Source organism: Hyla sarda, chromosome 5, assembly GCF_029499605.1.
Source record: "Hyla sarda isolate aHylSar1 chromosome 5, aHylSar1.hap1, whole genome shotgun sequence".
In the NCBI taxonomy this organism is placed as follows: Eukaryota; Metazoa; Chordata; class Amphibia; order Anura; family Hylidae; genus Hyla; species Hyla sarda.
The window spans coordinates 330,210,263-330,222,692 of NC_079193.1; the positions used below are offsets into that span (position 1 = coordinate 330,210,263).

General features: G+C 41.1%; 1 protein-coding gene across 1 annotated transcript in view; it reads left to right on the forward strand.

Moving 5' to 3' along the window:
* VPS13B (vacuolar protein sorting 13 homolog B) overlaps positions 1-12,430 on the forward strand; it is a 1,225,788-nt gene that overhangs the window by 991,987 nt on the left and 221,371 nt on the right. The window contains exons 37-39 of the mRNA XM_056522379.1: positions 6,817-7,019; positions 9,452-9,662; positions 11,475-11,659. Coding sequence (XP_056378354.1) covers positions 6,817-7,019; positions 9,452-9,662; positions 11,475-11,659 — 599 coding nt within the window. The remainder of the gene's footprint in view (positions 1-6,816; positions 7,020-9,451; positions 9,663-11,474; positions 11,660-12,430) is intronic.

A 12,430-nucleotide genomic window follows, 5' to 3' on the forward strand; every position in this document is an offset into this window, starting at 1 on the left:
CGCATCCCCGCCGGCAATGTCAGTGCAGCGCTCACGGTCAGCGGGTCTGACCGGGGCGCTGCAGGGAGAGAGACGCCGTGAGCGCGGAGGAGGAGCAGGGACCCGGAGCGCTCGGCGTAACAGTACCCCCCCCCCTTAGGTCTCCCCCTTTCTTTGTCCGGCAACTGCTTCCCATGGGATGAGGACACCGGGAGTGATTGAAGGGTTTCCTCAAAGGCAGGCCGTACAGCATGAGTGGAAATGGGGAGGGAGGGCAGGGGGTGAAGCATGGCACGGGACAGGGTGTCACCAGGACGGGGGCCATGAGGAGGCAAGGCACAGTCCAGGTAAGCCTTGGGGGGACCAGGTGTACGAGGAGGCACTGAGGCTTGCCTGACGGGACTGGGAGGGGGGGAGAGGCATTTCTTATGGCAAGAAGAGTCCCAGTTCTTGATCTCCCCGGTGGTCCAGTCAAGGGTGGGAGAATGAAGCTGGAGCCATGGCAGACCGAGGAGGACCTCAGAGGTGCAGTTGGGAAGGACGAAGAATTCAATCATTTCGTGATGGGGTCCAATGCACATTAAGAGGGGTTTTGTGCGGTAACGCACGGTGCAATCCAATCTAACTCCTTTGACCGCGGAAATGTAGAGCGGCTTGACGAGACGGGTCACCGGGATGCAGAATTTATTCACCAAAGACTCCAAAATAAAATTCCCAGAGGCACCAGAGTCCAAGCAGGCCACGGCTGAGAGGGAGGAGTTGGCTGAAGGAGAAATCCGCACGGGCACCGTGAGACGTGGAGAAGCAGACTTTGAACCAAGAGACGCCACACCCACGTGAGCTGGGTGCGTGCGTGCGTTTCCTAGACGTGGAGGACGAATAGGGCAATCCACCAAGAAATGCTCGGTACTGGCACAGTACAGACAAAGATTTTCTTCCCTACGGCGATTCCTCTCTTCCTGGGTCAGGCGAGACCGATCCACTTGCAACGGCTCAACCTCGCTGACTGCTGAGAAGGCGTGGTACAGAAGGTCTAGGCAGAGGCAAGGTCAGACGTAGCAGAAGGTCGAGGCAGGTGCAAGGTTCGTAGTCAAGATGGATAGCAGGAGTTCAGGTAACACAGGCTTGGACAACACTAAACGCTTTCACTGGCACAAGGCAACAAGATCCGGCAAGGAAGTGCAGGGGAAGTGATGTGATATAGCCAGGGAGCAGGTGGAAGCCAATTAAGCTAATTGGGCCAGGCACCAATCATTGGTGCACTGGCCCTTTAAGTCTCAGAGAGCTGGCGCGCGCGCGCCTTAGAGAGCGGAGCCGCGCGCGCCAGCACATGACAGCCGGGGACCGGGACGGGTAAGTGACTTGGGATGCGATTCGCGAGCGGGCGCGTCCCGCTGTGCGAATCGCATCCCCGCCGGCAATGTCAGTGCAGCGCTCCCGGTCAGCGGGTCTGACCGGAGCGCTGCAGGGAGAGAGACGCCGTGAGCGCCCCGGGGAGGAGCAGGGACCCGGAGCGCTCGGCGTAACAGGGACTTTTCATTTTTGCTTACCCAAACGCACATTTTCCAATTTGCCTCACGTAGTGTTTTTTTTTTTAAAACTTTGCAGAGGTTGGAGATTTATCAATAGCGACAGTCGCTAAATATGAAAAAAAAAGTCACAACTCGTTTTTATGTCACACCGGTATTCCAGCTCCTGAGCTGCCTTACAGAAACTTCATAAAACTGCAAAAAATCTACTGTGAATTTACACTGCATAGTTTAATGTTATGCCTCATGCTTATGTGTATTTTAATGTTTGGCTTTATATTTTTAGGCTATGTTCACATGGCCGTTGTCTTATGTCAACCTCCTACAGACTCCCGCAGCCGAGACTACTACTGCTCCCATTATTGTCTCCATGATGGGAGTAGTAGTTCCCAGCTGCTGGAGTCTGAAGGTGGCTGAGGAGGCTACATTAGTGCTTGTACTACTACCCCCCATCATGGGGTTGGGGGTAGTAGTACAGGGGCTCAGGGATTGATCGCACTGAGTCTCACTTCTGAGACCCCATGCGAACAGAAGTTATTAATCAGGGGAGCGGGCAGCATGCAAACAAGTCAGATACAGTATGTCTACATTGTATTCTGTTTCCCTTATTTGATCTGTATAGTAACCTTCCAGTGGGTTTTGCATTATTTTCAGTTGTTACGTTGTTGTGTAAAATTTTTCATTTGTATGTACTTAAAAATGAGCTTTTATTACTGTCCCCCAGGATAACTTATTTTCATATGCCTAATAGGGCACGTACATGTTATAGCGGGGTGGGTCCTTGGTTTTCTTGAACCAGAGCAGAGAGCTACTCCCCGGCCCTCCCTCTGGTGAACACAGCCGGTCCAAGTAAAAAATGAATGACCACCATGTAATGCTACTGCTGACTCTGCAGGAGAGATGTATGGCTATCAGCAAATATTTGCAGAGCCGGTTTCATCACAAAAAGGTTCTCTTCATGCTTTTTATAATATTGTAGAAACATTATTTTCATTTACAACTAATTGCAGAATCTTTATAAAGAATATTTTTTTACATTGCTCCACTTGTCCTTAACTGATGTGTGCTTCCTGGCAACATGGCTGTGCTAACAAGAGAATAATCGTCTTTAGCCTAAGCTGCTGCCTTAATATCAGTTGGCTCATACTTTCTGGCATCCAGTTACTTTTATGGAAAATGCTATTTTGTCCATTGCCTCTATCTCAAGAAGTAGTTTTTTTTTCATTGTGTTTAAATAATTTTGCCTCTGGGAGCGTATGTAGTTAGAGAAGAGGCTCTCATGCCAAGCAATGCTTTTATGCCTGATATAAGTCTTCTCATATATCAGGGATCACAATCCCCTGCAAAACAGTCATTACTTTGGGTTTTGCTCGCATGTAAACAGTGTACCACATGTATCTTTTCCAGCTGGCACGAGAAATGGGGTTTATCTAATCTTAAATGGGAGCTCTTGCCTGGCTAAGGAATAACAGATTTAGAAGTTGGAGTGATCTTCAGGATTGAAAGTTAGACACTTGATATTCTATGGCTGTAACGTGTAGTTCATTTATTTTATTGGACAATTAAAAACAAAGATGACACAGTGATAACTGACAGTGATGGCCAGCAGCAATACAAATCGATTTAGAATGTGTTTGCAGATAAGAACCATTCGGCCTAACTAGTCGGACCAATATTTTCTGAAATCTGTGCGAAATAACACATGACCACATTATAACTGGCCACTACCCCCCCCCCCCCCCCCCTTCTCATTATAAGACTTCACGCATGGTAACATTCTTAAGTGGACGTGGGGGTCGGCCACAGCTTATTGAAGTGAACTTAACATAAATGTAAAACAACCTCCTGTAGGTTGGCGACCAGAGAGGAAGCGCGCTGCCAGCTGCTGGCATTGACAAACGGGCAACTCAGCCTTCCACCTCAATTCTTTCTTGAAAATCACTCCTGCACCGCCAGCTGTGACATAGGAATTCTGAATTCGAAAGGGAACCAGCAACCGCGAAACAGCAACAGCAAGAAGCATCCATGCCAGATGACAACCTGCACCAAGAACAAACTACCACCAAGGAGACATCCAATAGAGAAGAAATACAGCAATTATGCAGTACATAGGACATCAAGACAGGAACAGAATTTTTTTTTCATTGTAGGTACTTTGTTTGTGTGTGTAGATATATATATATATATATATATATATATATATTCATATTCATTTATTTTTTATTAAGAAAAAAAGGTGGGGGGGTTACAAAGAAACCTAAAAAGAAATACAATAAGGGAAGGAGGGTGGTAACTCCTGCTGGAGACAACAGGTAAGAATAAGGAAATGGGGGCTTATATCCCCTACCAGTGCCTCCCCTTCCTTTACTGACCCCAGCCCCACGATTAACCCATAAACCCAGGAACCACTAGCACAGGATGAAAAAGGGAGGGGGGGCTGGGGTCAGTAAAGGCTATCCCCTTTACAATTCACACAGTCCGTGCCACCTAGGATGGCCCTATCTTGTGTGAAGGATAGTCTTAAGCTTATCCCATGCATGCTTAAACCCCTTCACTGTATTTGCAGCTACCAGCTGCAGAAAGGCTATTCCATGCATCCACTACTCTCTCAGTAAAGTAATACTTCCTGATATCACTGCAAAAAGCTTTGCCCCTCTAATATAAAACGATGTCCTCTTTTCTTCTTTCTCCTTAACTCCTTTACCATGTTGATTCTCTTTATGTATTTAAAGGTTTCCATCATATTCGCTCTGTGACGTCTTTCTTCCAAGCAATAACATATTATGTAAACAAACTTAGGCATCCAGTTGTATTTTTCTGTGCAAGTGGCAGGGGATAATAGGAATATATCAAAGAAAATAAAAAAGAAGAAAAAAGATACAATCAAGCAATAGAGTAGTCCTCTGTCTTAGAAGAAATTAAATCCATTTGCAGCAGTGAATGTGGTGATTTGTAGAATATCCATGAGGAAGTATCACTTGCCATACTACTGTGGCATTTGCTTTGTACTGGTAGGACTAATGCAAAGGAAAAGCTACCCTTAGGCTACGTTTCGACACAATGTATTTTTGGCATTTTTATGAGCTGAAAAAAAACACCACGGAAACCTTCCTCCCCATTTTGATTTTCCAAGATGCAGTTTTTGTGGCTTTTTCTTTTTAATAAAAATAGTGTGTTTTAGTCTTGGCAGTTTTCTTTGGCATTTTTTTCCCATGCGTTACAATTCATGTGATTCAATGACCATATTACGCAAGCATTTCTAGTGATCTGTTTGTCCATAGATCACTTTGTAAAACCTAATTCTGATTTTTGGTGCTGTTGTTTCGTTTTTTCTTTTTATTTTTTTTTATCGTTTTTCATACTTGGAAGGAGGACAAGTTCCTAAGGCGTTTGTGCAACCTTGAGATGACCTGATAACCTGATATAGAAAAGTTTCTATCGACAATTTCACTTTCATCTTTGGATATAATTTTAGCCCTTGTTTTGACTTTCCCTCGGGCTAAAAAACTTTACTCCTCAGTTTTATTTTCACCTAAGTGACCAAGAGCAGGAAGGTATCAGCTTCAGTGTTTCTGTATCTCTACTATCTATTTATTAATAACAGTCAGCCAGAATCTAAGGTCCAGGCGTTTACTGTTACAGTATGGATGGCTTTGTTATAATTTTGGAAAACGGGAAACATCTGTATAATGTATGTGGCCCGAGGCCAGTTTCTCCCTATATTATTCCATGAGATTTTATTTCACAAGGTCTGTCCATTGCTTGATTCTTCTGCAAAGGTGTATTCAATTCAATCCAAGACACACTCAGGTTAGATTGCTATCTGGGGAAATGCAAGAATATCAAGGTCATGTAAACCAAAGCTTCGAACTTTTGACAGACAGTAGTCATTGAGAACGCAAGAATAATCCCTAATAATATATTTTCTATTGTCCTCTTGATATATATTATTTATTTCCTGTTCTTGGGTTGAAGCCAGTTCATTGTTAATGGAGTACAGCAAATAACTTTGGTTTTAAGAAGTGTGAAGTTTTCAACCCAGTATTTCCAAGATATTGTATTCTGTGTGTCTTATAGCAGAGCCTCACCCCTGCTTAGGACCCACTTTTCTTTTCTGAGCCACGATGTAAGATTTATTCGTTCATGCATTACCGTGTCCGCCGCTACTAAATGTAGATAATGCAGTCATAAATTAGTGACACTATGCTCTGTCAAATACGTATCTGTTTTGGAGTTCAGGCATGTTTTGTATTGTGTTTATTATGCTGATGTACACAAGACTTAAAGCGTACCTGTCAGATCCCACAAAAAAAAAAAATATATATATATATATTTATGTATATATATGTGTGTATATATATATATATGTGTGTGTGTATATATAATCACTCATTACCTCAGACTATTTATATTGAATGTTAATCCTCTCAGGGGAAGGGGACGTGTCACTTCCTTGTGGTGGTGGGAGGTGATTGGTGCAACTGTTCATGCAGCCTTGTCCATGAGTCATCTTTTGTCCATTTGTAGAATAGTGCAAAAAGGATTGCAAAAAAATGGTCTGCGGTGGCGCTGCCTTGTAGAGATCGGAATGAAGGTTCAGTCTTACAATTAAGATCTCATTTATTGTAACATAAACTGAGATATGGACATGCAAAACGCGTTTCGAGGGTAAGTTCCCCCTTTCTGTAATTCCTGCAATTGAGAAAGGGGGGAACTTACCCTCGAAACGCGTTTTGCATGTCCATATCTCAGTTTATGTTACAATAAATGAGATTTTAATTATAAGACTGAACCTTCATTCCGATCTCTACAAGGCAGCGCCACCGCAGACCATTTTTTTGCAATCCTTTTTGCACTATTCTACAAGCCTACTGCCGACCTCTTATCGAGTACCCGGCTGGATCCTGCAGGCTGCAGCCAGAGACCATCTGACCCCACACGGAGGGGTGATATGCACATATCGAGCCATACTCCAGGTGAGTACCACTAGCATTGGGGTTGTGGACCGGGATTGTCCCACTGAATTACGCGAGGCGCTATCCTCTCCCTGTCTCTTTTTTTTCTCTTTTCCACATCTTTTGTCCATGACTCATGGATAAGTGTGATGCAGCCGCAGGACCGGTTAGCGTCCCAGTGGGTATGGGAACCCCTAGTTGTGGGGTTTTTAAGAGCTCTTTTCTTTTTAATTATTTAAAAAATATTAAACCATGAAACAAAACATTTTAATTTCCATAGGTAACAACATATAAAAAGGTTTTGGATCTGACGGTGCCCATTTAAGTATTAATTTTTGGCTTTTATCCTACAGATTCAATTTCTGGAGCAGTGTTTACTATGAATTTAAATGACTTTGTCCTGAAAACAAGCATGAATGAAAGAAGCAGAAATCTGATTGGACCAGTGTCAGGTTCTGTAAATCTTGGAGCTAATTGGTGCAAGCACAGCGGGGACCCCGGTCCCCAACCCACAGTTCCGAAACTTGTTCTTGATGTGAGATGTGGCTTACTACAGGTACATTGTTAAAAAATTGGATCCTATAAGTTAATTTATTGTTGGCTGGTCCATAGGTTGATGGTTCCTGATCACTTCTGGGTGTCATTACTCCAAAAAAAAAAAAAAAAGAAGAGGAATTAAGGAATTGAGATTATATGAAAGTACAACATAAAACCTCCAATTTACATGAAGAAAATGTTTCTGGGGCTTATGAGCTCCAAAGATGCTTATTGCAGGAGGATAATTTTTTACCTATATTAGTCACATTTGTCCTTTACACAATTGAATCTTGAATAGTATGAATCCACATTTTAAGATATCTTTCTATACAATTGAAAAATGTTTTACTTTTAGTGGACTATCTTTATGGACCCCATATTTGTTTCCCAGTTAAGAAGAAACCACAGCAAGTCTTAATAACAAAATTCTTAACTCATTGAACCTGTGTGGTTCTTTCTGGAAAGATCCATAGAGAATCTACAGGGAATACCCTCTTTGGTCCTTAGTGTGACATACACCACAACCTACACAATCCAGCTGCATATGTCAAATGTCAGCTACTACAAATATATACCACGTAAAAAAAACTGGCAACATAAAAATATTCGGTGAAGAGACGAGGAGGCACTTGTAGTTCAGCCAAAACTTTAATCTGGTATGGTCACCTACACAACACTGGCCAACGGGCCGTTTAGAAACGTGACCTTACCAAATCAAAGTTTTGGCTGAACTACAAGTGCTTCCTCGTCTCTTCTCTTCAAGTTATTGTTTGCTTAGTTTGTGGAGGATTGAGCACTCTGAAGAATCATCATTGAGTTCTCAGGTACAGGACTGTGTTTACACTACCTCATGGGACTTTACTCTTTCTACACACACACACACACACATATATATATATATATATATATATATAAAATCAATATTCCAATATAACAATCCTTTGTGAAAACTAATTTATATTGTGAAATCTTGGTTGTTCTTTGAAAAAAATAATGTATGTAACAAGATTAAACAAATACTCAGCTTTCCTGCAGTGGAAATTAATAACAGAAGTAGGTTGATGGTTGAACAACCTTTGCACGAACAATCATTGGATGATTGATTGTTTTACAGATGCAGCCATTTAAGTCCATACTGGCCATTATAGTTGTTCATACTCTCTATACTTCATCAATGGCCTCAGGTAAAGAATGAACAATCTTTCTGGAAACATTCTAAAAACAGTCTTCCCTTAAAAACATTGTTTGCAATGAAAGATCTTTTGCCTGATTATCGGACAAAAAGTTCTTTCCAGACGATGACGGCATGTAGTTGCTTTACTAAAATAGTTGTGTGTTGTTAAATTTAACCCAACAAACGATCATTTTGCTTGAAAATAATTAATATTATAGGCCACCAATTGCTGATCAGAGAGCTGCCCACACTTGTTACGTCCTCAGATCAGCTATCCAGCTGTCCACGCTATACAGTGAACAGTGCTGGAAGCCTTATGTCATCCATTGTACAGTGGTGGCATTTGGTAACTACAGTTAGTCTACCATTCACTTCATTAGGATCCAAGCTACAGTTCCCCCGATGCCACCACTATATAAAGCGCAGGGCTTACAGCTTCACTGTATAGTGCCAGGCACCAAACCTCCAGATGTTGGCACCCTACCGACTATCAATAGAAAATTCCCAGAAAACCCTTTTGAGAGAGACATTTTTTGTTGTCATTGGGTGCCCTGTTCAGAAGATGAGGGTCCACAATGGGAAACCTGCTTATGTCAAAGGGGTTGTACAGCAATAGAAGAACTGAGATCATTTCTTCCAAGACCTGTCCTCAGGTTGTGTGTAATATTACAGCTTGGCTCCATTCACTTCAATGGAACTAAGCTACATAAGCACAAACAACCTGAGGAAAATTTGTTGAAGTATGGTTAATAAATCTGCCCTGTTGTTTTTTTTCTAGTGCTGGGTAACCCCTCTAACTTGAATTTCCTTAAAATTGCATCTGAAAATAGTTTTCTTACCAAAGAACCCCCTACATTTCCTGGGCCTAAGTATCAAGAGTTTAGCAAGGTTTTGATTGTGACTGAGCTATAAAACATGCACAAAGAAATGAAACATTTGTAAAAATAATTAAAATAAAGGCTTCATGGAGCAGAGTTTGTTTACTTCTCACAGATGGCACCCTTCTTGTCTTGTAGATAATAGAAGTACATTTTATTTCATTCACTGAATAAATTATCGGCTTTGATATTACCCAGGATAGAAAACAATAGCAACACTGTGCTGAGAACACGAGTCAGAGGAAGTTATCTCTTTCTTTTTAACATTTCTCATGAACTATGAACAAGACCTTGCCAAATAAAATATCTAATCAATGTGAACAAGTGGTGTTTAGATAACTTCCAGATTGAGCTGTATGTTTTTATACCTTTACATAGCTAATAATGTTTTCTTTCCAGGTTTTCTGGGGTCAGGAGAATCTAAATTGCTTAGCACTTCTGAATGAACTTATCCAGGAATACCTGAAAAATAAGTCAGGGTTGGGCACTACAAATTGTGAACAGCCCCTTCTTCCTGTCTCCCCCATGATCAGCAGACCTTCAACCTATAAGACAGAGCACAGCTCTGATGATTTAAGAACTGGACTTTTTCAATACATACAGGATGCTGGTAAGTCAAGGACATCTCAGATATGTTTTTCACATTATCATCACTTTGCTTACACAGCTTTCTGCTTCACATAGCTTCATTGTACTGAGTACTCCATCTCCATAGGGTTTAAATGTATTTTAACTGAAGACTCTACTTAGAATACAGATACACTAAACCTAAAAACAAATAATAACCTATCATAAAAACACCAAACATGTAGAATATTGAAATAGAAAATCTTTATTTAGCACATACAATAATATAAAACCTAATTAAAAAAGATCAGGAGCAATCAGAAAAAAGTTCAGAGAGATCAGATATATGCTCTTCTCCTTTAGAATTCCAAAGATCTGTGACTATGTAATAATATACATGTGGTTACAATGATAGTATAAAGATATGACTAATACCCAGTAATCACAAAAAGGATGCAGAGAACTAATGAACTATGAAAACAACAGGAGATACAAAGTGTGATACAGCAACTGTCAATGGTTCAGTGTGGAAAGCTGGAAAATGGGGGAAAGAGGTGTTCAGGAGGAAATAGCTGAACCAACTACCATCCCCATCCCACCAAACTATCCCCCAGGGTAAGGAACAAACAAAGGCTACTACCACACTAATATAGACATGCTGTTGTTCTCACATGGATCTCATCACGCACTACCCCAATGCCGTTTCGCTACCCGCTTCATCAGGGAGTGAATACTCATTTATACTAAAAACAAATAAGTAAATTAAAGATTAAAGAAAACTTAGCTACAGTGTTTGTCAGTCTGCAGGATTCTCTAAGTTGTCCTGAATTAAACTGAATTGTGTAAATATTGCTGGCGTTAATGGCAAATAGGTAAACTTGGCAAAGCTTAGCTAAGATGGATGGTTTAATGATCCCGGCATCCCATGAGCTACTGCAAACAGAGAAGACAGGGAAGGCTTCCCCAGTACTCAGTTACCTTATGGACAGATAGAAGGTTATAAGGAGGAGGAAGGGAAAAATGCTAATCTCCTGGACACACACAAAATGTCTTTCTTACAGTTTCTATTACAATTTGAAATTAATGATGGAAGGATACTTTGATATAGGATGACACTTTCTTTGATCTACGATAGATACTTTAAAGATTTTAATCCAGAACAGCCGTTAAGAAATTGCATTTTTTACAGTATTTTTCATGGAACTATTATTGTGGACCTGTCAGCAGGAAAAAGGGTTGAAGATGGGGCTGGTCATCAGATTTGCAGGCATTCTTTTTTATCCCCATAGTAATTTCTAGCATCGAGATAGAAGCCTTTTTTGTTATTATACAAATTAGAATCAAATGCCCAGTGGTGTTCCCCAGAAAATCAAGAGCCCTGGTAAATCCAGCCATGCTGTCAGTCAAAAAGGGTTGGCAGATGTAAGCAAACAAATGGGTCTAATAAAGTGATGGACATGGACTTGACAAACCTGGGCTCCTGCTATGCTCGGGAAAGCCCCCTGGGCACTTAAGCCTTATTTACATAATTACAAAAAGAAGATATATTGCTTTGTTTTTGTTTTGTTTATAACATTTCCTGCACTTAGGGAACTTTCTTAAAATTCTGGACGACCCATTTGTCAATCCTAGTAAAGCTTTCCCATGTAAGACAGTTTACCAACCTGTTGCTGTGTTTATTGGGATTTGGACATGCCTAGGCACAACACAGTTTGTGAAACTATTGTGACTTTGGTTGGAAACACGTTTATCTGTGCATTGAAATTTTGATATGTATCCATAATGGATACCTCATTATTATGTCCTAGTATCTATCATAGTTTGTTTTACTCATATCTCTTCTCTTATTGGATAGATGCTCAGAAGATCCCCAATGCTTTTGAAGTGGTATTTTACAATGAGACAGAAGACAATCCCGGGATGATGCTTTGGAAATACCCAGAGCCAAGAGTTTTGACATTAGTACGAATTACTCCCGTACCTTTTAACACCACTGAAGATCCTGATATTAGCACTGCTGACTTGGGAGATGTTCTGCAGGTTTGTACCTCAATATTTAATGTAGTTCTTTAGGACATTGTAATCATAATAAAGGAATTTAAGGACTGTTCACATAACATTTCAGCTGTACACCACAGGGATACATTGGGATGCCATCAAAAAGGTACATAGAGTGTAAAGAACAAGACATACAGACTTAGCAGCTGCTATACTCCTGCTTGTGTGGATACATTATAGAGATGATCGAAGTTACAGTGATTCGATTGGTCACGAACCTCGGGGCTCGGAGTTTGCTGACTTTAGCCTGCATAAATTAGTTCAGCTTTCAGGTGCTCCGGTGGGCTGGAGACCCTCTCCTAGGACTGTATCCACCTTTTCCAGCCCACCGGAGCACCTGAAAGTTGAACTAATTTATGCAGGATAAAGTCAGCAACTGCCGAGCCGAATCACTGTAACTTCGCTCATCTCTAGTACATTACTGTAGTGAGCAGCATTACATTGCTGCTCACTATAGATTCCCAGCAATAGTGCCGCTCAAATTAATGTATTGTGAAGAGATGTACACAGTACAGTGTATACATTGCCACCTGTATATGATTGTGTGCATTATACAGTATATGCCTGTCCTGCTATAACATTAAGTCACATAACTGCAATGCGTTTAGCAGCCACATATGTATCTTTGAGTACATTTAGTTTGCTGTACACCGATTTACATTTAACTCAAAGGCATTGTCTAGCCTGCGTTTACGTTTTGCAAATAGAACATACTTGTGTAAAACATGGCAAATATAGTGTACTGTGTCAATA